A 25,959-nucleotide genomic window follows, 5' to 3' on the forward strand; every position below is an offset into this window, starting at 1 on the left:
CTACCCTTCCCGTGAGGCTTCGCGGCGGGCCGGGCGGCTGCTGCGCAGGCGCACGCACAGCGTGTGTAGCGGCGTCAGCGGTTCTAGAACGTTGCTGTGGTAGCGCTCGGGCGCCATGTTAGGACGAAGGAGAAGGAGGAGAAGCGCTTAAAGCGGCGGGAGCGGGTGCGGGAGTGGGGTTGGACCCAGGGCTGAGGCAGGCCCCCCCCCTCCCTCCCGCCTCAGTGGATCATGCCCAGGGCGGCAGCGGCGGCGGTTGCGGGGGGGAAGTGACTGGGCGGTGCCGGCGCAGGAGACGATGCCGTTGTAAGTGATTTGTATTCTGTTTTCTCTCGCACGCCGGCGGGGCTTTGGGGGCGTCGGGGGAGGGTGGAGGGGGGCGCGCGAGCCGGGCCCTCGCCCCGAGGGGGAGGCGGGCGGGACTGGGGCTCTTCCTGTTTCCTCTCCCACTCGCCGCCGCACTTCCCCTTGTGTTCGGTTCCCGCTTCCTCCCACCCCTTCCTGGCTTCGGCCGCTGGCGGGCCGGGGGCCTTTCCCTTCCGGAATGGCCGGAGGATCCTCTAACTCTACTGCTCCCGCTCCTCCGCCTCGTCCGATAAGAGAAAGGGGTGGGTGGGGGGGAAACCCCGGTGCTCAGCTGCCGGGGAGGAAGGCCCTGCTTCTCGCGGGGTCTGCACACGGGGTTCGGGCTCGCCCCCCGGCGCCTCTCGGGCTCGTTTCGCTGCTTGTGTTCCCGGCCTAGCTCTCCCTCCCGTTTCCGAGATGCCCACTTCGTGCGCCAGTGTTAACCCACTTCCGCGTCCCAGCTTGCCTGAGCACGAGTTAAAAGGCCAGTTTTGAGCGTCGAGCCCAGCTGTTCGAACATCCCCTCCCCCCGCCTCCGTTCCCTCCAGCCTTTCGGCTGCCAGGAGAGGGGCACTTTCCCGGGTGCCCCCCGTCGAAAGGCGTTGCGTTACGTGTCGCTCTCCCGGTTTTGTTTCGATAGGGTCGCCGGATTTCACCTTGCTTCCGTCTCTCCATCTGCAGTGATACTTTCTGTTCTTCTGATGGTAGACTTTTTTTACTGCAGTCCATCTATGCCTTCTAATCTCACTAGGCCTACATCTTATACTTTCTTTCCCATGTTGGGATTTTTAAAGAAGTTTTCTTTTTCTTTTCTCTGTCTCTCAAAGAATGGGATGTAATTTGAGAACTCATTGTTGATCGAAAGATTACAGCCTTTTTTTCTGCGTATATACAGCAGAGTAGAGGCCTAAATCGTGAGACTGCATTTCTTCCATTTTTGAAGATTCAAGGGTAAGAGATGGGGGGCCGAGTTCTCTTTGTAGCCCCGAAGCATGTAATTGACCCTTGAAGTTTTACTTAAACGCAGAATAAAGATGTTGGGGTTTCTAGACACCTAACGTAGCACCTCACGCTTATTTTATTTTTTTTAAGTAAAAACAACTTCTTTTCTGCAAATATCACTGATTATAGTTTTACAGTTGTATTTATGTATGTGTATATGTGTGTGTATGTCTCTCTTTACAGGTGAGGCTCTAACTTTGAAACAGGCTTTAAAGATATCTGTCCCATTTCACACGATATGTTAAAAAGGAATTTCATGCTCCTTCCTTCTCACCCACTCTAGTCATTTTGTTAAGAGGCCTATCAACATTATTTCTGTAATGAGGATATTTGTTAATTTTAATGAAATATAGCAGACCTAAAATCTTATAAGGTGCAAGGTCCCTGTTAATTGAATCATCCTTTTATGGAACAATAAAAAGGGTTACTAGGAGAACCGAGTCTAAGCAAGATTTTTGTGGTATTTTTCAATTCAGCAGCAATTAAAGTAAACCTAAATGTTTGCAGTAATGCCATGCGACTTCTTTGTGTTAGCTCGCATTTTATTGCTGTTTTGGAAAAAGGACTTCTCTTTCTGATAATCATGTCAGTATTAAAAATTGATCAGTAACAGGAAATGTATGCCTTAAAGGGCTTTAATTAAGAAATAACTTAATTTGTGTCTTTTTAGAAATTAAAAGTTCTTTTATACCTACTTTTTCCCAACATGCTTTGAGGAAAGGAGGTATACCTTTCCTTTAAAGACCTAAGTGCTTCAAATTCTTTGGAAGTTAGTGCAAATGTTTAAAATGGAAGACAAAGTGAAGGCAGCAGATTCTCACACATGGATATTGTCTTTCTAGTGTGTTTCTTGAAATGTGAACAGTATGGCCAGTTTTTCATTAGCTTTTCTCTTATTGTTAACCCTATGTGTACTATAGTACTTTTAAAGTAAACTAAAAGACCATAGACTGCCTAGTTAAGTAGGCCTTTTTTCTCATTAGTTTGCTTTCTTTGTTTTTCATGTTCTGGTGTCATTAATTTTATTTCTTTGATGTTTTGAATTGTGATTTCCAGACTGTATTGTGTTTGACTTCCACTTTCCTGTTTGGTGTGTCTGTTAAGTCTTTGTGTGTGGGTGGGGGGGTTAAGGTATAGGTAAATTGTCAGAATGGATGAAATCAAAACAGATTACTGAAGTTACGTCGTTAGAAAACATTGTGAGCAGGTCTCCATATATTGTCCAAAAGCATATGTAATTGCATATATAATTTTGAAAAGCTGGTATGGTTTAAGAGCCATGGTGATTAAGCTTCCAAAATTTTTGATAGTCTTAGGATCCATTAATACCAGATTTCTCATGGTGGTACTATTCACATTTTAGGCTGATAATTCTGTCCTGTGTATTGCAGGGTGTTTAACAGCATGCCTGACTTCTATCTACTAGATTGCAGGAGTCCCACCCCCCATGTCCTGGTAATGACAACCAAAAATGTGTCCAGATATTGCCAGATGTACCTTGGGGGCCAAAATCTTGTTGAGAACCACTGCATTAATACAGCGTATAATACCTGTATGAGAACTATATTCCAATTTCTGCCTTTCTCTGTGCTGGTCAGATCATTATTTGCATCAGCTCAGTTCTAGCTATCACACTGGTAATAAAAAGACTTCAAGGGGAGTAGACATTATCAGTGACTTAGCATTCATGCCACATTTGTCGAATGTTATTGGAAGAGGTATTTAGCAAGACTTGGGGGAGACAATAGCTTTTCTTCCATATTTTTGGGGTTGTCACAAAAAAAGAGGGAATTGGAGTAGTTTCATGTAGTGATAAGAGGTAGAACTGGGACCTTTTGGTGGGTAGCAATATCGTGTAGCAGTGGTTCTCAGAGTGATTTGTAGAAGCCTCGATGTTGGGGGTCCTTGAGATCCTTTTAGGGAGTACATAAAATCCAAACTTTTCATAATATTGAGGTGTTATGTCTTTTTTAGTCTGTTGACATTTGCACCAGTGGTGCAAAAGCAGTGGTGGGTAATGATGCTTTAGGAAGAATCAAGGCAGAGGCACTGTATTCTACTAGTTATCATTGTATTACTTCACTACACACATGCACACAAACACACACAGTTTGAAAAAAAAGTCCTTGATGAAGCAGTAAAAAAATGTTAATTTTATTAAGTCTTCACCCTTGAGTTTTTTGAATATGTTGTGATAAAATGGGAAGTACACATAAAGCTGTATGCTAAAAAGTAGGATGGTTGTTTTGCGAAGAGCACATGTATGATTGTTTTGTGAGCTAAGCTAGTGCTTTTCTCATTGAGCTCTGTTTTTACCTGAAAGAACAATTGATGAATTATGATGTTCATACTTGACTACTTAGCATTTACTTGAAAAATGGAGCCTGTCTCTTTAAGGAGAACAACTGACAGTGTTTGTGGCCAGTGATAAAATTTGAGCTTTCAAGCAAAAATTAGAATTTTAGAATGCTTGTTTCTGTCATTGTGAGCTTGACAGCCTCCCAATAATTAAAAATGTTTCTGATGTGATTGATGGTGATATTAGTGAACTTTTTTTTTGATATTGTATAATAATGTGCCAACATTTGGAAGATAGGCATATCTTAAGTGAACCCACATCTTCCAAACCACCAATCATGATGTAATAAAATCATGCATGGGTAAAGGTACATTTAAAGTGCAAGGTGGACCAGTCGATTTTAATGCAAGAGTACAAAGGGTTTATTGCTGTGGTTTCTGCTTTCATACTGTAACTAATCTCTAAGAAATTACCACTTGTGGCATTTTGGTGTAATATCAAAGAAGAATATCCACAGTTATTTGAAAAGGCTATTAAAATACTCTTTTCTAGTTATAATGGTGTAATGCCAGGTTTTATTCCTGTGCATCTACCAAAACAACTTATCAAAAGGGATTGCATGCAGAAGCAGATATGGGAACCAGCTATTTTTGATTAAGCCAGAGTTAGAGATTTGCAAAAATGTAAAATAGTGCTGTTCTTCTCACTAAGTTTTTTGTTTTGGAAAACAGTTATTTTTTAAAAAGTCATTTATGTTAACATGTAATAGATTTCTTGTTACTATACAAAAATTTCCCTGTTGTAATTTCTAATGTAGTAAATAATGGCAGACATAATCCATATAAACAAAAGGTAATTGGAGTCCTCAGTAAATTTTAAGAGTTGTGAAAGGGTCCTAAGACCCAAAAGTTCGAGAAACTGATGTATAGAAACAGCTGACAGCTGTCCCAAGCTGCGCTGTTTCCAGTGGTGGTGTCTTTGCGGCATCTCTGGTGGTTTTTGAATGGTCTGGAGGAATGGACACGCACATGATTTAAAGACATTTTTTGTTGTCAATGAAAAACAGTGTATTAGATAACCTTTGAAAGGTAACTTCTGAGAGATTTTGAGTCTCAGATTTTAAGATGTAGAGATTTTGTAATGAATTGCTTGCTGCTTAATAAATGTTAGTTATGGTTGTGAAATGTGGTATTTAACTTTAAGCATGTTGTCGGTTCATGCTTTTTGATGGAGAAGTTGGGAGGGAAGATAATTGGATTTGAGTAAATTTGTAAGTCAGTTCCCACTCCCTGACACCCCCTCCCTCAACCCCCCAAAGCCTTCTGGCTTGAAAACATATAACTTTTAAAATGTTTTGGTTCATCAGAATATTCCATTCCTTGGTAACTAAGCTACTTCAAGTTAACATTACAATTAAATTTCACCTTGAGTTGCATCTAGGCAGGTTTATGAAAGCTACTCTCAGGCAAAATGAGGCCAGTTGGAGTCCCAGCTATTTTTCATTTTTGGTTGGTGGAAGAGGCATGTCTTTTACTTGGTATGTTCATCGTTCTGATTATTCAGCAGCTTTTAAATAATTGTACAACCTGAGTTTATGATTTATAAAACAGCACCATTGCAGGAGATATTAGTTCTTGTAAAGTGAGGCTCAAAGTCGTCACTCCTCTAGGGTCTTAAGGGTGCTAAGTTGTAGACTGCAGCCAAATTCAACTCTGGTTCCATGTTTCATTCTCATTCTAGTACTGTACCATTTTCTGTGTATCTTGTTGGGAACTATGTTTCATCAGCTCAATGGGAGTCTGTATGTCTTAAGTATACTTAATTTTCAAGATCAAGTTGTGTGGAAGATAGTTTTTTAGTCGTTGGATTGCAGGTCTGCAGAATTTTATAGCATTCTCATTTGAAAATTTAAGGATTTGCAGAAGAAAAAAATGTAGGAGTTTAAATTTGATATTTTTATTCCTCTTCTGTCACAGAATTGTCTCACATTTCTGTTCCCTCTATATTTTGTTCAGAAACCAGCTTCTTGCAATTTACAGTAGTCTTTATAGTTTTAAATAAGTTTTTACTTAAGAATAGTGTTCCTGTCATTTTGGCTATCAGAAACATCTAAATTGCATTTCCTGTGTATAATACTATGATTTAATATATTTTTGACTATTTTCTGATACATTTTTATACTTTTTAGATTCTCTAGTTACATTTCTTTCATTTTCAAATTGTGCTTGACAAATACTGATGCAGGAATGCTGTGGTTTGGCTGTTTTTTGTTTTTGTTTTTTTTTTTTACTTCTAGCCCCTCTTGGAGAGAGGGCAGAGGGACAGTTGGAAGTGCCCTTAGGAAAGAAGGAAAAATAACCTGGCCATTGTTACAATTCAGTAACAAGTACCCTTTCTCTGTATAATCAACCTTTTATTTCCAAAGTTTGGCGTTGGGATTCATCATAATTTATTCCCCTTGAGCGTAAACTATTGCTTCATCTATATTTTAGCCTCTGCTGCTGCTTGCTAAATATTAGCTGGATGATCCACCTGGAATACATATTTTAAGACTATAGTTAGGTTCTAACTATGTTTAGTACATAGGGTGGCAGGTGAATTAGCCATCCTTAGAATAATGTCTTAGTGAGCAAATACGTTGTCTTGACTATATGCTTGACTTTTAAGCTACAGGTAAAATTTAAATATGTGTTAAACTTCTTGTGAAAGAGGAGATTGTATTATTTCTGCTAAGAATTAATATTTAATGCGTATTCAGATACTTTAGAGAGATCCCATATTCCTATTCTGTTCAATGTCCTTTTTTCCTGCTTAATTTGAATGGGCACATTACGTTTAAGGTCAAGGCCTTTAAGCAGCAAATTGCATACTGTGGTTATACATTAAGTGGTTTTTTAAAAAATACTTATTTATTTATTTTTTGGCTATTTATTTATTTGTTGGGTCTTAGTTGTGGCATGTGGGATCTTTTGTTGCTGTGCGCTGTCTCTTTGTTGCGGTGCACAGGCTTCTCTCTAGTTGTGGCACGTGGGCTCTGTAGTTGTGGCATGCGGGCTCAGTAGTTGCGGTGCGCGGGCTCAGTAGTTGCGGTGCGCGGGCTCAGTAGTTGCGGCGCGCGGGCTTAGCTGCTCTGTGGCATGTGGGTTCTTAGTTCCCCGACCAGGGATTGAACCGGCATCCCCTGCGGCATCCCCTGCGTTGCAAGACGGATTCTTAACTACTGGACCACCTGGGATGTACCCATTAAGTGTAACTGTGATTTATCTGATTACTTCTAAAGAAGAATATCAAGTAAGTTAAGCTTTCAGTTTTAACTTCACTGACTAAAACTAGCAAGAAATGACAGTGTTTTCTGTTGGCTAGGATCTATACATTTTGAGGCAATTGACCCTTTTAGTCCTACGTGCCACCAATTCCATATGCGCAATGTGAGGAGTCAGAGATTCATCAGTAGCATGAGCTTTGTTTAAATTGGGATGAAAGTCGTTAAATATTAACTGTTTCAGAAAACACCATTGGTGATTTGTTGTCCTTTCCTTTGTGTGTTAGTCATCTGCCGAGACTGCTCTTTTCCCCTTCTCCAAGTCATATAGAGTGCATACCTCCTTAACCTTTTCCTTTGGTATATCCTTGATTCTTTGTTTCTGTAATGTTTATTTTAAGCTTTTACTTTGCACTCATCTGTTGTTTAAAGATCTGAATCCCAGAGCAAATTTGAGATTGTCACTGAGGATAGAGACTATCTTTGTAGTCTGATTTTAACATTGTCTTTCATACATATTTAGGATCCTAGTTCAGTAAATTTCAGCCTAATAATATACTTTCTGGGAAAAATAACTTAAATGAGGAAGAGGTGCTTTTAGGAAAATTGGATTGATGAAGTTTGATAGATAGCTTTGGTGCTTTACTAGTTTTCTAGAGCTGTAAATCATGATTCACTTTGTATTTAATTTTCTAATCACAAAGTGTTACACTGAAAAATCCATTTTAAGGTTTTTATTTCAGTTCTTTAAAATAACATTTTGATTAGCATAAACTACAAAGCTAATAATCAAAAAGGTAATTATTGATTTAAATTGAACATTTGTTTGCTGTCCCTTGCTGTTGGAGAATGATTTTAGGGGGTGGTTTTAGCCTCTTTACTATCACAAACTTAATGGTGAATAGTAGAATTAGATGATTTTCAACTTTTGTATGACTTCATTAATATTTATCTTTAAAAGTACTTTAACAAAAGTACTTTAATGGAAACAAAATCCTAGAAGATGAAATTCTTCCACCAATCAATTCTGCTTGGTGTGTTTCTATACATGTATAGACATAATACACAAATAATTTTTAAAGGTGCAAGACTGTATGTTGTGAAGGATGTATAGAGGCTTATGATTATAGTCAGATGCCTGAGATCATATCCTGACCCAGTGCATAGAGTCGTTGGAATAGTCGGGAATAATGTAAAGTGCTTGCCACACTAACTGGAATATGTTGAGGTTTCAATAAACACTAGCTATTATCATAATTATATTCTACAACTTTTTTCACCTGACATATTGTGGGCATGTTTCCATGCTACTACATGTGATAACCACCTCATTCTTTTTATATAGCATAGTATTAAGTTGTAAGAATGTACTGTAATTCGCCAGTCCTATATTATATTAATGGATATTTAGGTGGTTTCCGGTTTGTTGGTGCATTGTATACAGTGCTCCAGTGAACAACCTTGGGTATCTTTTGTATTATTCCTATAAGAAGGGTCAAATTTCCAGAATCTGTAGGGTCAAGAGAGGTATTTATTTACAAATACCAAGCATGCTCCCTCTATAAAGGATAATGCTGGGGTAGACATTGCTCATTTCAAGCTTATTGTTGCTGTACAGGATTTTGGGCCCGTATTTGGCCTGTCTTCTAAGCCATTGTATTCGTACCCCAGGAGCAGTAGAAATTTGTGCTTTAATGTACACATTTAATATACTAAAAATGTGTCTAAAAATTAAAGAGGATATGTCTTCCAACATCAGGGCCTTCAGTTTGAGTCCTTGCGTCCTAGTATTTCTGTAAGATAGATTGCTAGAGGTGAAGTTGCTAGACATAAGCTTTAAAAAAATTTTGATGAATATTGCCAGATTGCTTTTTAAAATGACATACCATGTTCACATCCTTTGTGATGGATAAGAGTGCTCATTTTCTTACACCATTGCCAACGTTGGAGGTTTATAATAAGTCTTTCATTTTTTACCAGATGTACATCAGCTTTGTTTTTCTCCAGTCTGACAGAAAAAGTGATCGTCTTAATGTGCTTCCTTGATTTGCAGTGAAACTTTTAAAAGTTGATTTAAGAACATATTAAGAATACAGGTTTCCCTCCCTATCCAAAAGTAGAGAGGTCCTGTGAAAGCTTTTGTAAGCCAAAACAGCATGAAATGAAGAAGCAACTACCTTATACACATCTTGCTAACAGATGCATAGAATAAATTGAGATAAAGCATTGCTGCTCACAGACACAGTTCCAGGCTATGGTAGCTTGATGCTGAGTATACGTGTGTCCTGGGGAGGAAGCTTGTTAGTGTCGCTCTTGCTACTCGGGCCGCACGCTGCCTCTGAAACCGCTTGCAAAACAAACGAAGAGTGTTTTTGCTTTTTGCCTTTTTTTTGTAAAAGTGAAAATCCTCTTTGGATTTCATTCACTTAGTGAAAACAGGTACTAATATAGGTCTTTCATTTGAGTATTCCTTAACTTTCCTCACTGACTTGAAGTGGTCGTCAATATGATATATCCAAAGATTGATCGTACTTTGACTATTTGAATGTATGGCTACTAAACTGTAGTTTACAAATCATAGGAACTTGCACTATTTGAGTTAGCTTTATAGTTACTGTAATCAAAGTGGTTCTTGATATTTCAGAGCACATGTATTGGTTAAATTGGATGCCTAAACTTTTGAAACAAGTATCTGGCGGAAATAAGCAGCCTACAGTCATGTGCCAATTTCACAAAAATGTTGCCATTTCTAAGTACCTAAATATTTATCCTAAGTAGAGTTAGGTCTTAGACAGCCTAGCATGAGGAAAGGATGGACTGACCTTTCTTTTGAGTATTGGTTTAAAAACTTTCCGTGTTTGGAAACTGGACTTCCATGTCATAAACATGTTATAGTATTTAAATTTCTAGTTTGCCATCCAAAGTAGAGAAGAGATATAATAAATTCTAAGGTAAATCCATAGAGTTACAACTTAACAAGAATCACATAACTAGTGGCAGAAGTGAAACCAGAGTGGTATAACTAGTAGAAATGAAATCAGGCCTGCTTTGTCTCTTTTCAGATTGCTTCCGGGTTGAGAGCAGTTTTTGTGGACAGAGTTTTGAATGCCATTACCAGAAGTCATGTGGGTTTTTAAGGAAGCTGTGTGTTAGGAAGGTAACACTTGGTAGCACTGTGAATGGTAGTCTGGCATAGCAGGGGAGTAGAAAGAGTGGGACCAAGATGCCAAGAGGCAGAACAAGGGTAGTTGGAATGGAATTGTTATATAGAATGTTGTTGAAATTAAAAATAATAATAATAAAAAAGGGAAGGTGGGTATATGTCCTGGGTAAGCTTTGCCTTGATGAAAATTATTTTAAATATTATAAAGAAAATGCCCTATGTTCTAAGAGAGAGAAGAATTCTGAAAATATTTAGTATTGTGCCCTCTTCGTTTCTCCCTCCTGACTCCCAAAAAAGTGGGGTGGGGGGAGGAGTGTTTGGCTGTCTTTTATAATTTTGGAGGGGGGCAAGATTCGTATATGTACTGTATGTATAGGTATTTATATCTTGCTCTGACCCAGAAAGGATTGAGACTTTTAAGAATGCTTTAGTCACATTTTAAAAGTAGCACGGTATTTGCATTAAAGGTGGATGACAAGGGAGAATAAGGATAGAGATACAAAACAGCAAGAAATTAGGGTACTAAAACAGTTCTTACAGAAGTACAGTGATTTTTGGATTTTTGTAGAGAACTTGCTGGATGGCCACCAGTTTTGCTCTAAGAATTCAGGCAGTAGCCTAAAGGTAAGTACAGCTATGTTCATGAGATGAAAATGAGCCAGTTACTCAGGAAAAGCACAACTGTTCTTGATATTTAAATTGAAAACCAGGAAGAAATTTCAGTGGATCACAAATACTGTGGCTCCATATCTAGTTTTTTTTTTTCTCATTGTTTTATATAATTGTAGAAGTTATTTTTAAAATAATGTCTGAAGAAAACTAAATACTGGTAAAAATGTCTCTAGAAAGTGATGGGCATGGGCAGGTGTCTCATGTGTTCAAGAATTTGAGGGAGAGCTTTGCATTCTTGGGATTGATAGCTAGCTGTCTGGTGTATAGTTCCAGGAGAAAGTCTGTAAAGCAGAATCCTTCACATTACCCAATATTGGAGTGTGTATATTTGTTTTGTTAGAAACAGAACAGCAGCAAAAAGATCCTTAACTTGTTTTATCACTCTACTTAATTTCTAATATTAAAAATTAAATGGAAAATTTTGACTTCTTCCATTTAAAGCTCAATCATAGCTAATATTTCTACATTTTGGACATTCAGAGCATCTGGCAGCCTAGAATTCCTAGTCTAGCCACTTAGCGTAAGAGTAAGCCATTTCTATTGGAGACACAGGTATCTTGTACCTTTCAAAACATGTATTTGTTTCTTTTATTTGGTTGTGATTTACTTAATATTTCTTTTCATATGTGTTTTTGAATTAGTATATGTTCTATATGTAACTTGTTTTAGATATGTATACATACAGAGATATGTGATACATATGTTCTCTCTCTCTCTTTTTTTTTTTTTTTTTTTTTTAGTTGCGGCAGGCGGGATCGTTCCTTGCAGCTCACGGGCTTCTCTGTAGTTGTGGCATGTGGGCTTATTAGTTGTGGCACGTGGGCTCAGTAGTTGCGGTGTGCAGGCTTAGTTGCCCTGAGGCATGTGGGATTTTAGTTCCCCTACCAGGGATCGAACTGGCGTCCCCTGCATTGCAAGACAGATTCTCAACCACTGGACCACCAGGAATGTCCCCCTATAATGTTCTTTTTTGAATTAGATGGGACAAGTAAATGTGGTTTTATATGATGTGACTACATTTTGAATAAATAAACATTTACAACCAGAGTATGATTTGTTTCCCCATCAAAATGTTCATGTGGAAATTAATGTAGACATCAAATTTTTTTTTTTTTTTTCAAATTAAAGTAGACAAACTTGGTGTGAATTTAGAAATCTGAGTCTAGGACTTCCCTGGTGGCACAGTGGTTAAGAATCCGCCTGCCAGGGCAGGGGACACAGGTTCGAGCCCTGGTCTGGGAAGATCCCACATGCCATGGAGCAACTAAGCCCGTGCGCCACCACTACTGAGCCTGTGCTCTAGAGCCCGTGAGCCACAACTACTGAGCCCTTGTGCCACAACTACTGAAGCCCGTGCGCCTAGAGCCCCTGCTCTGCAACAAGAGAAACCACCACAATGAGAAGCCCGTGCACCACAACGAAGAGTAGACCCTGCTTACCGCAGCTAGAGAAAGCCCACGCACAGCAACAAAGACCCAGTGCAGCCAAAAATAAATAAATAAATTGATTAAAAAAAAAAAAAAGAAAAATCTGAGTCTATATCCAGTATTCTGGTAATACAGTTGAAGTAGACAAGGGTCTTTCCAAGCATTGATTTTTGTATGACAATGAAGAACCTGAATATTTGAGAAAGAAAAAATGGGAATCTGCAAGAAAGCTTAACCCCACAGAGAATGGGCACTCATTTTGGTGATCATCCAAACTCAACTGGTAATGAATTTAGCCCCTTCAGAAAGGAAAAGAATGCAGATGTTTGCTCAAAACAAAACAATCCAATAGAGGTTTATTATTTTAAGGTAGGAAAATATGAATTCAGTTTACACTTGAAAGCTCTCCTTGCATGAACCAAGTCTAGCTAGAAAGGATTTTACACTTGTTTTCATATCTGGCTCTACTTATGTTAAAATCATTTATAAAAAGTATTCATAATCCTGGGGTGGTCATGAAGGGCTATAGTTTACTTGGAGAAACTCATAAGAAGCAATGAACAATGCAAGAAAATATAATTATACTAAGATATGTGTTAAGTGTATTTTTTTAAACTTAATACATAATTTATCTGGAATCTGGAGTCTATTAGAGCATGATGTGAAGAAATGGTTAGGCAGTTTTGAGGGCCACCTTTTTGGTGTCAGCTTTGTGGAACCTGATGATAACTATTTGCTGATTGACGAAAATATGTATTAACCAAGATGTTATGAATGCATTTACACTTAATGTAAATTTGTATATTCTCATCATGGGAGATGCTACATAAATTTGAAAAATAGAACATTAAGATATTTAGTCTTTTGAGGTTGCTTGGTGCTCACGTGGATCCGCAGCTCTGAATGAACATCATAGCCGTGTATAGCTGTGCAATTTAAAGTAGTAGGAGGAAGTGATGAGACGTAAGTTAATTGCTGTAAGATAATAAATCTGACTCATATTTATTCAGCAAATGTTACTATAAAATCTGAATTAAAATTGAGACAATGTATAACTAGTTTAGGAAGCATTGATTAAATGCTATACAGCCTAGTGACTAATTAGTAACAAACACTATGGGCTTCCTGGCATTCTTAGGTTTTCTGTTGATATCAGAAGACAAAATATAAAACAGTCCTGCAGTCATAGTATAAACCAGAACCCAGGGATAGGTAGTAAATTCATAATGGGACTTACCTGCCATAGGATTCTGGCATCTTATTGCTTTAGTAGATTATTGCACTTTAATTAAAAGTATATATATATATATTTAGAACTTGAAAAAAAGTAGGTGTGTGTGTGTATAAATTATTTCTTAAGGAACAGAATTTGGGGCAGATAACTGATTCAGATGTTAGCGTCTTCCTTAGTCCTTACCTGGTTCTGCATGTTATTTGACCAGCTAGTTTCTAGTTAATGATTGTGCTGCTTATCTTTAGAGTCCCTGTCCATCGATTTAAAAAGGGAGGAAAAAAACAAGAATTGGTTTCACCAAAAAATAATTGAGTCCGATTAATTTCCTAAAGCCTTTCTTTAGAGCGTGCCATACCTTTTCACCAGTTATATTAAAACCCTATTGGTTGTAAAAATCTGGAATTGCTCTTAAAACGGAAAAACTTTTGACTAGTCATTGTTGAAGTGTAAATCTCTTACCAAAAATTCTGTAACAAGCTTAGTGTGAATATAGTTCTTCCCCTCCAAGTTATGTTTATGTTATTTGCCTCATTATCTATGAGTTTTATTCATTGCAAGTCAGATGTGAAATTCCATTTGGGGAGTCTGTTGTATTGGTAGAATAGTGTTTTTATATCTATCCTCATCTCTTTAGAAGTAACAATTTGATAGATTTTGGCTCCTTTTCAAGAAGTAAGGAGTAAGTAAAATTTCTCAGAAGTCCACTATGTCCTAGATTGCATTTTCTCTAGCAATTTATTTTATCTGGATTCTTTTTTTTTTTTTTTTTTGGATTCTTTTTTGATCTGGATTTTTTTTTTTTGGTCTGCATTGGGTCTTTGTTGCTGCACGTGGGTTTTCTCTCATTGTGGCGAGTGGGGGCTACTCTTCGTTGCGGTGCACGGGCTTCTCATTGCCGTGGCTTCCCTTGTTGCAGAGCACGGGCTCTAGGCACGTGGGCTTCAGTAGTTGTGGCGCACGGCCTTAATTGCTTCTCAGCATGTGTAATCTTCCCGGACCAGGGCTCGAACCTGTGTCCCCTGCATTGGTAGGCGGATTCTTAACCACCTCGCCACCAGGGAAGTCCCTGATCTGGATTCTTATTTATAGTTTATTTAGATATTTAGATAGTGACACAATTAAAATCCTTGGAGTGGGAGGAGAACTAATGTTTTCATCACTTAATTTTTGTGTTACTTTTTGTTTTAAAGCAAACAAAATGTATTGAAAGTTTTTTGGGGTATGGCAGGGAACCAACTATGTTTAGAAATGCATTTTACTAAAGCATTTTTTTCTAGTCATGCTGATTAGTTTTAAATTGTAGAAATTTTTTGACAGTAATTTTATCCAGTTCTGTTTGCAGTCCAGTTACAACGCAGGGATCACAGCAAACACAGCCGCCACAGAAGCACTATGGCATTACCTCTCCCATCAGCTTAGCAGCCCCCAAGGAGACTGACTGCCTGCTTACCCAGAAACTAATTGAGACTCTGAAGCCTTTTGGCGTTTTTGAAGAGGAAGAGGAACTGCAGCGCAGGTCAGTGTGTGTGGGGGGTGTGTGTGTGTATATCTTTTTTTTTTTTGAATTTTATTTATTTTTTTATACAGCAGGTTCTTATTAGTTATTCATTTTATACATATTAGTGTATATGTATATCTTTTTTTAAGTTATAATTTTTTATTAACATAATAAACTAATTTTGAGGAACTCAGCAAGTTAGAATTATTCTCCCCAATATATGTCTGTTTCAAACAAGTGATACGTAGAAAAAACTTTTCGTCTATATAAAGTTCTGTTCCCTTAATTTTGATTTGTGATACTTTTGGTTAGTATAGTACTATAGCATTGTCAGGAGAAAGGGGAATGCCTTGCTCAGCTAGAGGAATGCCTCACCCAGTGTAACAGTGCCTACATATAGCTAACTACTATAAACTTTCTTTCTGATAACTTAAAAACTGGTTAAAATTTAGGAAGCCATCTATTGAAAGCTTTTTCATTTTAATTAGTAGTGATCTAGTATAACAAACAACTTGATACTTGATTGATATTTGCTCTATCAACAGGATTTTAATTTTGGGAAAATTAAATAACCTGGTAAAAGAGTGGATACGAGAAATCAGTGAAATCAAGGTAAGGTGACTTAATTGTATAGGAAGTAATTTGCCAGCTGAACGCAGCAATTGTCTTATATAGCTGTTTAGAGTCTTGAATGTGGAAATGTGTTTTAGACTGTTGACAGCAGAATTTGTATTTGGTATCTAGCTTTTTTTGGGTTTTTTTGGGGGGTTTTTTGGCCACGCCGCGCAGCATGTGGGATCTTAGTCCCCCAGCCAGGGATCAAACTCGAGTCCTCTGCATTGGGCAGAGTCTTAACCACTGGACCACCAGGAAACTGCCGGTACCTAGCTATTTTGAAAGCAGGAAAAACTGAACTGAATTCAGTGATTTTATAAATACTTTTGGTTGTAACACTTCAAAGCTCAGTAATTACTTACACGCTTCATAGAAATAATGTTTCCCGCAAAAGGTGCTTTAAAAATGAATTAAACACGGTTGTTACAGACAGATGAGTGTGCTTAATTTTGAGGCAAAGTAGTGAAATGTTTTTCATGTTATCAAGAAAAAAGTTGACTGGTTTTGAGTCTACCTTATATGCTGGACCACATTCACACACAGCACGAAATAAGTCAGGTTCTTTACAGATGGTGTTTTGATAGATGCTGGATTGTGTCTGTGCCATATTTGTGCCCACTCTTTTAAGAACAATGTAACATTGTCATTTGGATAGATTGTGGTTTGACAACTGATTTCAGTAAAACATTTGCTTCACTTAGGAAAAAAAAATGTATTAAACATGTTTATTAAGTATTTGAGAATCTCATTACCTTTTAAGGAATTCTGCAACAATGAGCATTTTTTAGGCCGTCAGATGTTAGACTCAAACTGAATTATCTATTTAGTTTTTTATAATAACATTCTTTGAGTTTCTAATAACTTTTTTTTAAAAATTAATTTATTTATTTTTGGCTGTGTCGGGTCTTCGTTTCTGTGCGAGGGCTTCCTCTAGTTGCGGCAAGCGGGGGCCACTCTTCATCGCGGTGCGCGGGCCTTTCACTGTCGCGGCCTCTCTTGTTGTGGAGCACAGGCTCCAGACGCGCAGGCTCAGTAATTGTGGCTCACGGGCCCAGCTGCTCTGCGGCACGTGGGATCTTCCCAGACCAGGGCTCGAACCCATGTCACCTGCATTGGCAGGCGGATTCTCAACTGCTGCACCACCAGGGAAGCCCTCTAATAACTTTTTAAAAGAAAATCATACAACTGTTGAATCCATGAATAGGCTTCTGGTAAAGGAAATGTAGTTTTTTGTGTTTTTTTTTAAATTTTATTTTATTTATTTTTTTATACAGGAGGTTCTTATTAGTTATGTATTTTATACTTATTAGTGTATGTATGTCAATCCCAATTTCCCAATTCACTGCCCCGCGCCCCCCCCCCCCCCCCCGCAACCGCCCCGGCCACTTTCTCCCCTTGGTGTCCATATGTTTGTTCTCTGGAAATGTATTCGTAAAGTTGTGTTTAGAAGCCAGTTTTAAAAAACTCTGTAAATAGTGGTCATTTTTCCAGGGTAGTATAAAATGCGTATTTAGTCTGTAGTACAGCTGAAAAATTGATGGTAAGAGAACCAAAGGTAGAAGAAAACCTGAGAGAAGATATCAAGGTAGAAGAAAAGTAAGTTAAAGTCTTCTGGATTTAGTCAAATTTATAATATTGTTTTCTTAAAGCAGTGTATATATATTTCAAAGCAACTGATTAAAACTTTAGCAACCAGAATATTCTAAACTGGGGACTCCATGTATACTACATGTTTGTCATTGATAGAGTTTTGATAAAAATGATGTTTTGAAAAGAATTTCTTTTTGAGCTGAGCAAAGGATATCCAGGTTTAAGTATTTTTACTCATTTATTGAACTTAGTGATTCTTTAATCTTGTATAGGAAACACAGCTTTGTTTTTAATGGCTTTTTCTTAGACATTTAAGTTGAAAACTGTTGTAAGGCCAGAACTTAGATTTATTTAATGTGAAACAAGAGTACTATCTCATTGATAGTTTTGTTTCAGTAATTGAGTGCCTAGTTAGTTTCTTTAACCGGTAATTCTATTTTTAAAAATTAATTAATTAATTAATTGGCTGTGTTGGGTCTTCGTTGCTGTGTGTGGGTTTTCTGTAGTTGTGGCGAGCGGGGGCTACTCTTCGTTGCGGTGTGTGGGCTTCTCATTGCGGTGGCTTCTCTTGTTGTGGAGCACGGGCTCTAGACGTGCAGGCTTCAGCAGTTGTGGCTTGCGGACTCTAGAGTGTAGGCTCAGTAGTTGTGGCGCACGGGCTTAGTTGCTCCGCGGCACGTGGAATCTTCCCGGACCAGGGCTTGAACCCGTGTCCCCTGCGTTGTCAAGAGGATTCTTAACCTCTGCGCCACCAGGGAAGCCCTAACTGGTAACTCTTGATACACTTCTTCCTGCTGGTTTTCTTGAGGGTAAGAAAAATTGTTTGGATTAATGAAATTAATGCTCATTCCTAATCAAATTTGCCTCTGTCCTTTTCTCTGTAGCCTAACTCTGTAGGTAGTAAATTGGTTAGAGAATGGGACTTTAGGGGTTAGGCTTTACAAGTTTGATCTTTTGTATCTGTTTTTCTAGGGAGAATTTCTTCCTCAGCTGCTTGGTTTTAAGACCTGATACAGGATGTCTTGATGTTGACACTATTGATATTTTGGGACCATGTAGTTCTTTCATTTCTGGCCACACTGCGCGGCTTGTGGGATCTTAAGTTCCCCGACCAGGGAATTGAACCCACGTCCTCGGCAGTGAAAGTGTGGAGTCCTAACCACTGGACCACCAGGGAATTCCTCACATATTTCTTTTTTAGGGACTGTCCTGGAAGATGTTAAGCAGCACCCTTCCAACTAGATGCTGCCTGTCTGCTCTCCCCAGATTGTGACAACCAAAAATATCTCCAGTTAAGTCAGTAGCAAACCACTGATTTTTTTTTTGGTGGCATGTGGAATCTTAGTTCCCTGACCAGGGATTGAACCTGCGCCCCCTACAGTGGAAGCATGGAATCTTAACCACTGGACCACCAGGGAAGTCCCGAGAACCACTGGTTTTTGATGTATAGTTACAATTAATTTATAATATTTTGGGGAAAATTTATATAAAATATGAATTTTACTTAAGTTGTTTGATTTGTTTGCCATCTAATATCCTGAGACTTAAAAAAGATTTGCAATTGAAAAGTTCTTCTGTGATGTTAATTAAGAAATCTTAATTTCTGGGTTACAACTGTAATAGCTATAAACATACTAATGTCTAATACAGTAGCCACCAGCCACACTTGGCTATTTCAGTTTAAATTAACTAGAATTAAACATTCTACTCCTCAGCCACCCTAGCTGCATTTCAGGTGAAAGTGAAACATAGCTAGTGCCTACTGCATTGGACACTTCTCCTGGAGGGTGCCTATCTGAGAGGTTTGTGTTTTACTAGAGGTGTCCACAGGACGTTGTTCTCAGGTAGTTTCTTTCTACCTTCCTTTGTAGGCATATTTCTGCACACATCTTGCTGGCTTAATTTAAATAACCAAGCCAACTGTACAAGTGGTTTTTAAAATATCTAAACATAGGAAGAGATGGTGGTGTCTACTTTTAAAAAATGTAATACTACACATTTAGATTGCCTGTTTTCTATAAGTGATGATTAAGTGTGCCCTTAAAAAACAAGGGAATCCCCTGAGCCTTTTACAATTTATTTTTAGGGTTGTTGGAGTATGAAGTAACAATTTATGTCACTTTGGGAGGGTGGTGGGGAAGAGTGGTCTCTTTTATGTTCTCCTACTGAGTAAGACTTTACTGAGGAATTAGAAAGTAAAGAGAAACATTGATCTAGCACACATTAAGATTTGGTTGTTTTTTTTTTTTTTGTGGACAGACATTATCCTTAACACCAAGGGCGGTTAAGTATTCTCCATAGTACTTTATAGTCGTACCAGGGTCAGGAAGATGATTTTTTTTTTAAATTTTATTTACTTATTTGTTTATTTTTGGCTGTGTTGGGTCTCCGTTTCTGTGGGAGGGCTTTCTCCAGTTGCGGCGAGCGGGGGCCACTCTTCATTGCGGTGCGCGGGCCTCTCACTATCACGGCCTCTCTTGTTGTGGGGCACAGGCTCCGGACGCGCAGGCTCAGTAGTTGTGGCTGACGGGCCCAGCTGCTCCGCGGCATGTGGGATCTTCCCAGACCAGGGCTCGAACCCGTGTCCCCTGGATTGGCAGGCAGATTCTCAACCACTGCGCCACCAGGGAAGCCCCCAGGAAGATGATTTTTAAGTGCTTTCCTTTCTTCTCATTCCTGGTGTTTCTACTCTAAGAAATCATCAATAAGTTTAGTTCTGCTCAAAATCATCCCACTAAAGCCTACTAAACTATTAAACGTAGCCTTATTGGCCTTAAAGTCACTTTTGATGCAGTAAAATTATAGTCTAATGTACTGTGGCATATTTGGTATAATCATTGAATATGATCTTTTAAGCAATCAGAATATGTTTTTGTTATATTCTAACATTCATGATTTATGCAGCACCTTATCATGAATAAAATTCCTGATTCTAACGTTGCTTCTGTGGAATCACATGATCTCCTCTACCACAGTCTTTATAGCAGTTTCCAAAAATGTGGCAAAATTCTAACACTAATTGAAAGTTGAAAATTGCTTAAATTTCAAGTTAGGTTGATCTGTGAAGGCCTGGTATTTTGTAGAGCTTATAGTTTGTTTACCCTCTATATAAATTTGCATAGAAATCTTACTTGGGTTTGGTTTTTTTTTGTTTAAATGTACAGTGTTATTTGAAATAGTTACCTTTGTGCTCCACTGGCAAAATAACTATTTTTTGTTTGCTTCAACAGAATCTTCCACAATCTGTAATTGAAAATGTTGGTGGAAAAATATTTACATTTGGATCTTATAGATTAGGAGTACATACAAAAGGTAAATATTGTTTTAATTATCTTGAGAAGGAATACTTTTTAATTTTTTAAAAATTATAATGACACATCCATCTCAGTTACTTGCAGTGTATTATACAGCTTAGGTTTGCATGGAAGAGAGTACTTCAGGGAGCCTAAATTTGGTAAGAAGAAAGATGTAAAATGATACCTTTCATACCTGTACCCTCCAATGCAGTATTAAGGAAAATAAAAAATTCAGTTTCTCAGTAGTAGTAGCCACATTTTCATTGTTAAATAATCACATGTGGTTAGTGGCTACCATACTGGAAAGTGCGTATGAAGTACACTTTTCCCATTGGGGAGTTACTTTGGACAGTGCTGCTCTGTATATCATTTCCTCTACCTGAAGAATATCAGAAGAAAATGATATTAAAATAATGATATCTTCTTCTGGAAATCAGAAGAAAAATGAATTAAAGCTTGAAAAAAATCTGTATTATAGTCGTGAAATAGTTAAGGAAAAAACAAACCAAAAAAAAATGTGTATCTGCAACACAGTAACAATCACTAATAATACTTTCTTAGTTACATTTGTAGTTTTTTTCCCCTGTGTAAATAAATATACAATAAGAATGTTATCATGGCAGAGAACATTATTGAACTCTTTCTTTTTTACTGAGCATAGTTAGTAAGCTTTTGGTCTTCATAATCTTACTTATTCTTATGTAACAAATAGGAGTCTGAGACTTAAAAACGCAATACAGCTTGAACAGTTGCTCCCAGCTGTCTCCTGGCAGAGCTAGGATTCTAACTCTGGCAGTCCGAGGCTGTACTCTTCAACCATTAGCCACTAGCCTCTGTTAAAAGTATCTGCCAGTCTCGGGTTCTCTCTGTTGTGGCATTATTCCTTCTCCCCGTCTCCCACTACTCTGTGCCGGAAGTAGTACATTTGCTTTTGATGTGTCCTGTGAACTGTATGCCCTTCTCCCCCTTCATGAATATGCCAGATAAATAGCCTTCAGAGTTAGTGCCTCAGGTATTGAGTCTTTTAGGAAAATGATTATGTTGACCAGATTCCATATTGATCTCTTCCTTTTATGATCCCAGTTATTGATTTTAATCATCTTTTTTGTGCTCTCCCTATGTACTCAGTGCTGGCCTCCTATCAAGCACTAAATTAATAACAACTGTTCTTACCATGGTCTGCCTCTGGATTCTTGCCATTGGTCCTTCTTGAAGTGCGTAGGTCCCATTTAGGTGCAGGTAGGAGCCTGGAAACACCAGTCACAATGTATAGATGATAACTGTATTTTTTTGTTTCACTAATGAACATGGCTGTGACTAACGACACCAAGATGTAGGGTGTATTCTTGCATAATTGCCTCTCTTACCATAAGAGTTCCTATCTGAGTCACCTTTCTTTGACTCCCAGTTCACCTGGGCCACTACAAATAGAAAATGCTGCAGGAAAAAATATTTCCCATCAATTAGGGTCATGTTTTTCTTATGCTGACTGGTAATTTTTTTTTTAAGGAGAGGGGTGCATTTTTAGAGGCTCATCAGTGTAACGTTAACAGGTTTTCAACATCAAATACTGCCATGATAAGATGCAAAATAATTTTCTTGTAATAGTAACCAGTGGTTGATGGGCTTAATTTTTTTTTTAGGTGCCGATATTGATGCGTTGTGTGTTGCACCAAGACATGTTGATCGAAGTGACTTTTTCACCTCGTTCTATGATAAGTTGAAATTACAGGAAGAAGTAAAAGATTTAAGAGTGCGTAAATGTTCAGAGTGAAAGGGGAGGAGTTATAAAAATCAGTTTAGTCAATTGAGTGAGTTTTATGGTATAGCCATTAATTTATTGAACTCTTGCAATTTGCCAGACCCTTTTAAGCTTAATGTGTATGCTTGCGTTTTATTCTTTACAGTAGTGTAAAATCATAAATCTGTAATCTCATGTACAGAGTAGGAAATGAGGCAAACAAAATAAATATTAAGCAACTTGGCCACCATCACATATCCGAGTGGCAGAGATCAAGAATTTGAACCTAGGCTTGTGCGACTTAGGATTCTCGAGTCTTAAAGCTGTTTACTGAGAACCTAGTCTCTGTCAGGCGTTGTGGTAAATTATGTTTAAACAATGTCAGTACCGCATTCATTTAAGAGCACTAAAGCTAGTGTAGCCCTAATGTATACTTTCAGAGACACTGATTTTTAAATTTTCCCACAGGCTGTTGAAGAGGCATTTGTACCAGTTATCAAACTGTGTTTTGATGGGATAGAGGTAAGGTTCAAATAAACAGTTCTTACTGTGTGTTATTTTGATAGGTGTAGGTTAAAAACTTGATTTATTTCAAAGGTTTATAATTGGTGAGTTGGTATGATATTAATACGAATTAAGTTTCTTTTGAAATGGAAGTGACAGCCTACTCTTTGTAGTCTCTTTTAAAAAAGAGCCTAGTGAAACCAGGAGTTAAAATATAGACAGAAATGTACTGACTGTGAAATGGCTGCTACAGAACAGTTTGATAGTTTTTCCATATGCAGATTTTATATGCTTTTAGTCTCATTAAGGTAATATAACTATATTTTTGCAAGTAGAACTTTGGCTTCATTTAAATTAAATATTTAAGAGTTGAGAGAAAATTGTGACCTGATGTCATGTGTGCTGAAATATTTTCTGATAGGGAAGGATATATGAGCTCAGATTCTTTTTTTTAATAAATTTATTTATTTATTTATTTGTTTTTATTTTTGGCTGCATTGGGTCTTTGTTGCTGCGCGCGGGCTTTCTCTCGTTGCGGCGAGCAGGGGCTACTCTTCGTTGCGGTGCGGTGGCTTCTCTTGTTGCGGAGCACGGGCTCCAGGCATGCAGGCTTCAGTAGTTGTGGCATACGGGCTCAGTAGTTGTAGCACGCGGGCTCAGTAGTTGTGGCGCATGGGCTTAGTTGCTCCACAGCGTGTGGGATCTTCCCAGACGAGGGCTTGAACCCGTGTCCCCTGCATTGGCAGGCGGATTCTTTGTTTTTTTTTTTGGCAGGCGGATTCTTAACCACTGTGCCACCAGGGAAGCTCTGAGCTCAGATTCTTGAGATGATGTGCAGTTCTCTTTGATGTTTTCAATGTGTGTAATTAAAGTAGTTGCAACAAAGCTGACCCTGAAGCAACTTTAGTTATTTATGTTACTTCTGCCATACATACTGGTACTGGAAAGTCACTCATAGTAATAATGGCGGTTATAAAATTTCAGAAATGGAAGAATAATACTTCATTGTTCTGTAAAAAAAAGTAGTTTCTATAATTGCTGCATAAGGTGCCCAACTCTATCTTCTATGAAATATGACTAATCTTAATAAGTAGACATAAGATGTTAGATTTAGTAAAGGATTATCAAGTTCAGGCAGCTTTGATTTACTCAGTGTTTAAATACATATAAAACAACCATAATGTAGGTGATGCCTTGTTTTCCCAAAAAGAACATTACCAACAAAGGGGAGATTTTTTGGGGTGGAGAACCAACTCAATTGTGTAAACTTTTCAAGATGGAGATAAAAGTCAAATGGTTACTAGAAATATTTAATGTGCTTGTTATTACTGAGTTGCTTTTTGAGTTACTTTTTTTTTTTTCTTTTCTGTGAGCATATAGTCTTTATTTCTGTCTAAATTAGGGGAGATACTGGATTTTGGAATGTGTATCATTGGAAAATTTAGGCTATACTACAGGTACTTATTTGTGTAAATGTACAGTTTTTTCCTATCTCGTAGGTGCATGTTTAAATGATTTTTCACAGCAAGCTCTTAAAATACTGATTTTTTTTTAACATCTTTATTGGAGTATAATTGCTTTACAATGGTGTGTTAGTTTCTGCTGTATAACACAGTGAATCAGCTATACATATACATATATCCCGGTATCTCCTCCCTCTTGTGTCTCCCTCTCACCCTCCCTACCCCACCCCTCTAGGTGGTCACAAAGCACCCAGCTGATCTCCCTGTGCTATGCGGCTCCTTCCCACTAGATACCTGTTTTACATTTGGTAGTGTGTATATGTCCATGCCACTCTTTCACTTCATCTCAGCTTACCCTTCTCTCTCCAGGTGTCCTCAAGTCCATTCTCTACGTCTGTGTCTTTGTTCCTGTCCTGCCCCTAGGTTCTTCAGAACCTTTTTGTTTTTTTCCATATATATGTGTTAGCATATGGTGTTTTTCTTTTTCTGACTTACTTAACTCTGTATGACAGACTCTAGGTCCATCCACCTTGCTACAAATAACTCAATGTCATTTCTTTTTATGGCTGAGTAATATTCCATTGTACATATGTGCCATATCTTCTTTATCCATTCATCCGTTGATGGACACTTAGGTTGCTTCCATGTCCTGGCTATTGTAAATAGTGCTGCAGGGAACATTGTGGTACATGACTCTTTTTGAATTATGGTTTTCTCAGGGTATATGCCCAGTAATGGGATTGCTGGGTCGTATGGTAGTTCTATTTTTAGTTTTTTAAGGAACCTCCATACTGTTCTCCATAGTGGCTGTATCAATTTACATTGCCACCAACAGTGCAAGAGGGTTCCCTTTTCTGCACACCCTCTCCAGCATTTATTGTTTGTAGATTTTTTGATGATGGCCATTCTGACCATTGTGAGGTGATTTCTCATTGTAGTTTTGATTTGCATTTCTCTAATGATTAGTGATCTGTATATCTTCTTTCGAGAAATGTCTGTTTAGGTCTTCTGCCCATTTTTGGATTGGGTTGTTTGTTTTTTTGATATTGAGCTGCATGAGCTGCTTGTATATTCTGGAGATTAATCCTTTGTCAGTTGCTTCATTTGCAAATATTTTCTCCCATTCTGAGGGTTGTCTTTTCGTCTATTTATGGTTTCCTTTGCTGTGCAAAAGCTTTTATGTCTCATTAGGTCCCATTTGTTTATTTTTGTTTTTATTTCCATTCTCTAGGAGGTGGGTCAAAAGGATCTTGCTGTGATTTATGTCATAGAGTGTTCTGCCTAGTTTCCTCTAAGAGTTTGATAGTTTCTGGCCTTACATTTAGGTCTTTAATCCACTTTGAGTTTATTTTTGTGTATGGTGTTAGGGAGTGTTCTAATTTCATTCTTTTACATGTAGCTGTACAGTTTTTTTGGTATTGAGCTGCATGAGCTGCTTGTATATTTTATTTATATTTTATTAATCCTTTGTCAGTTGCTTCATTTGCAAATATAAAATACTGATTTTTTTTTTTTTTTTAATTTATTTATTTTTGGCTGTGTTGGGTCTTCGTTTCTGTGTGAGGGCTTTGTCTAGTTGCGGCAAGCGGGGGCCACTCTTCATCGCGGTGCGTGGGCCTCTCATTATCGCGGCCTCTCTTCTTGCGGAGCACAGGCTCCAGACGCGCAGGCTCAGTTGTTGTGGCTCACGGGCCTAATTGCTCCGTGGCATGTGGGATCTTCCCAGACCAGGGCTCGAACCCGTGTCCCCTACATTGGCAGGCAGATTCTCAACCACTGTGCCACCAGGGAAGCCCTAAAATACTGATTTTTAAAGTGATCTTATAAAGGCTTGTTTCTCCTAGCAGC

General features: G+C 38.2%; 1 protein-coding gene across 1 annotated transcript in view; it reads left to right on the forward strand.

Moving 5' to 3' along the window:
* The first annotated feature begins 84 nt into the window (after positions 1–84).
* The window catches only part of PAPOLA (poly(A) polymerase alpha), a 59,289-nt gene continuing 33,414 nt past the window's right edge, over positions 85–25,959 (forward strand). Inside the window, 6 exon segments of the mRNA XM_036844423.1 lie at positions 85–306; positions 14,747–14,920; positions 15,448–15,514; positions 20,338–20,419; positions 22,047–22,156; positions 22,613–22,666. Of these exon segments, the coding sequence (XP_036700318.1) occupies positions 299–306; positions 14,747–14,920; positions 15,448–15,514; positions 20,338–20,419; positions 22,047–22,156; positions 22,613–22,666 (495 nt within the window). The 5' untranslated portion in view covers positions 85–298.

The sequence above is a fragment of the Balaenoptera musculus genome, chromosome 2 (genome assembly GCF_009873245.2).
Source record: "Balaenoptera musculus isolate JJ_BM4_2016_0621 chromosome 2, mBalMus1.pri.v3, whole genome shotgun sequence".
Classification (NCBI taxonomy): Eukaryota; Metazoa; Chordata; class Mammalia; order Artiodactyla; family Balaenopteridae; genus Balaenoptera; species Balaenoptera musculus.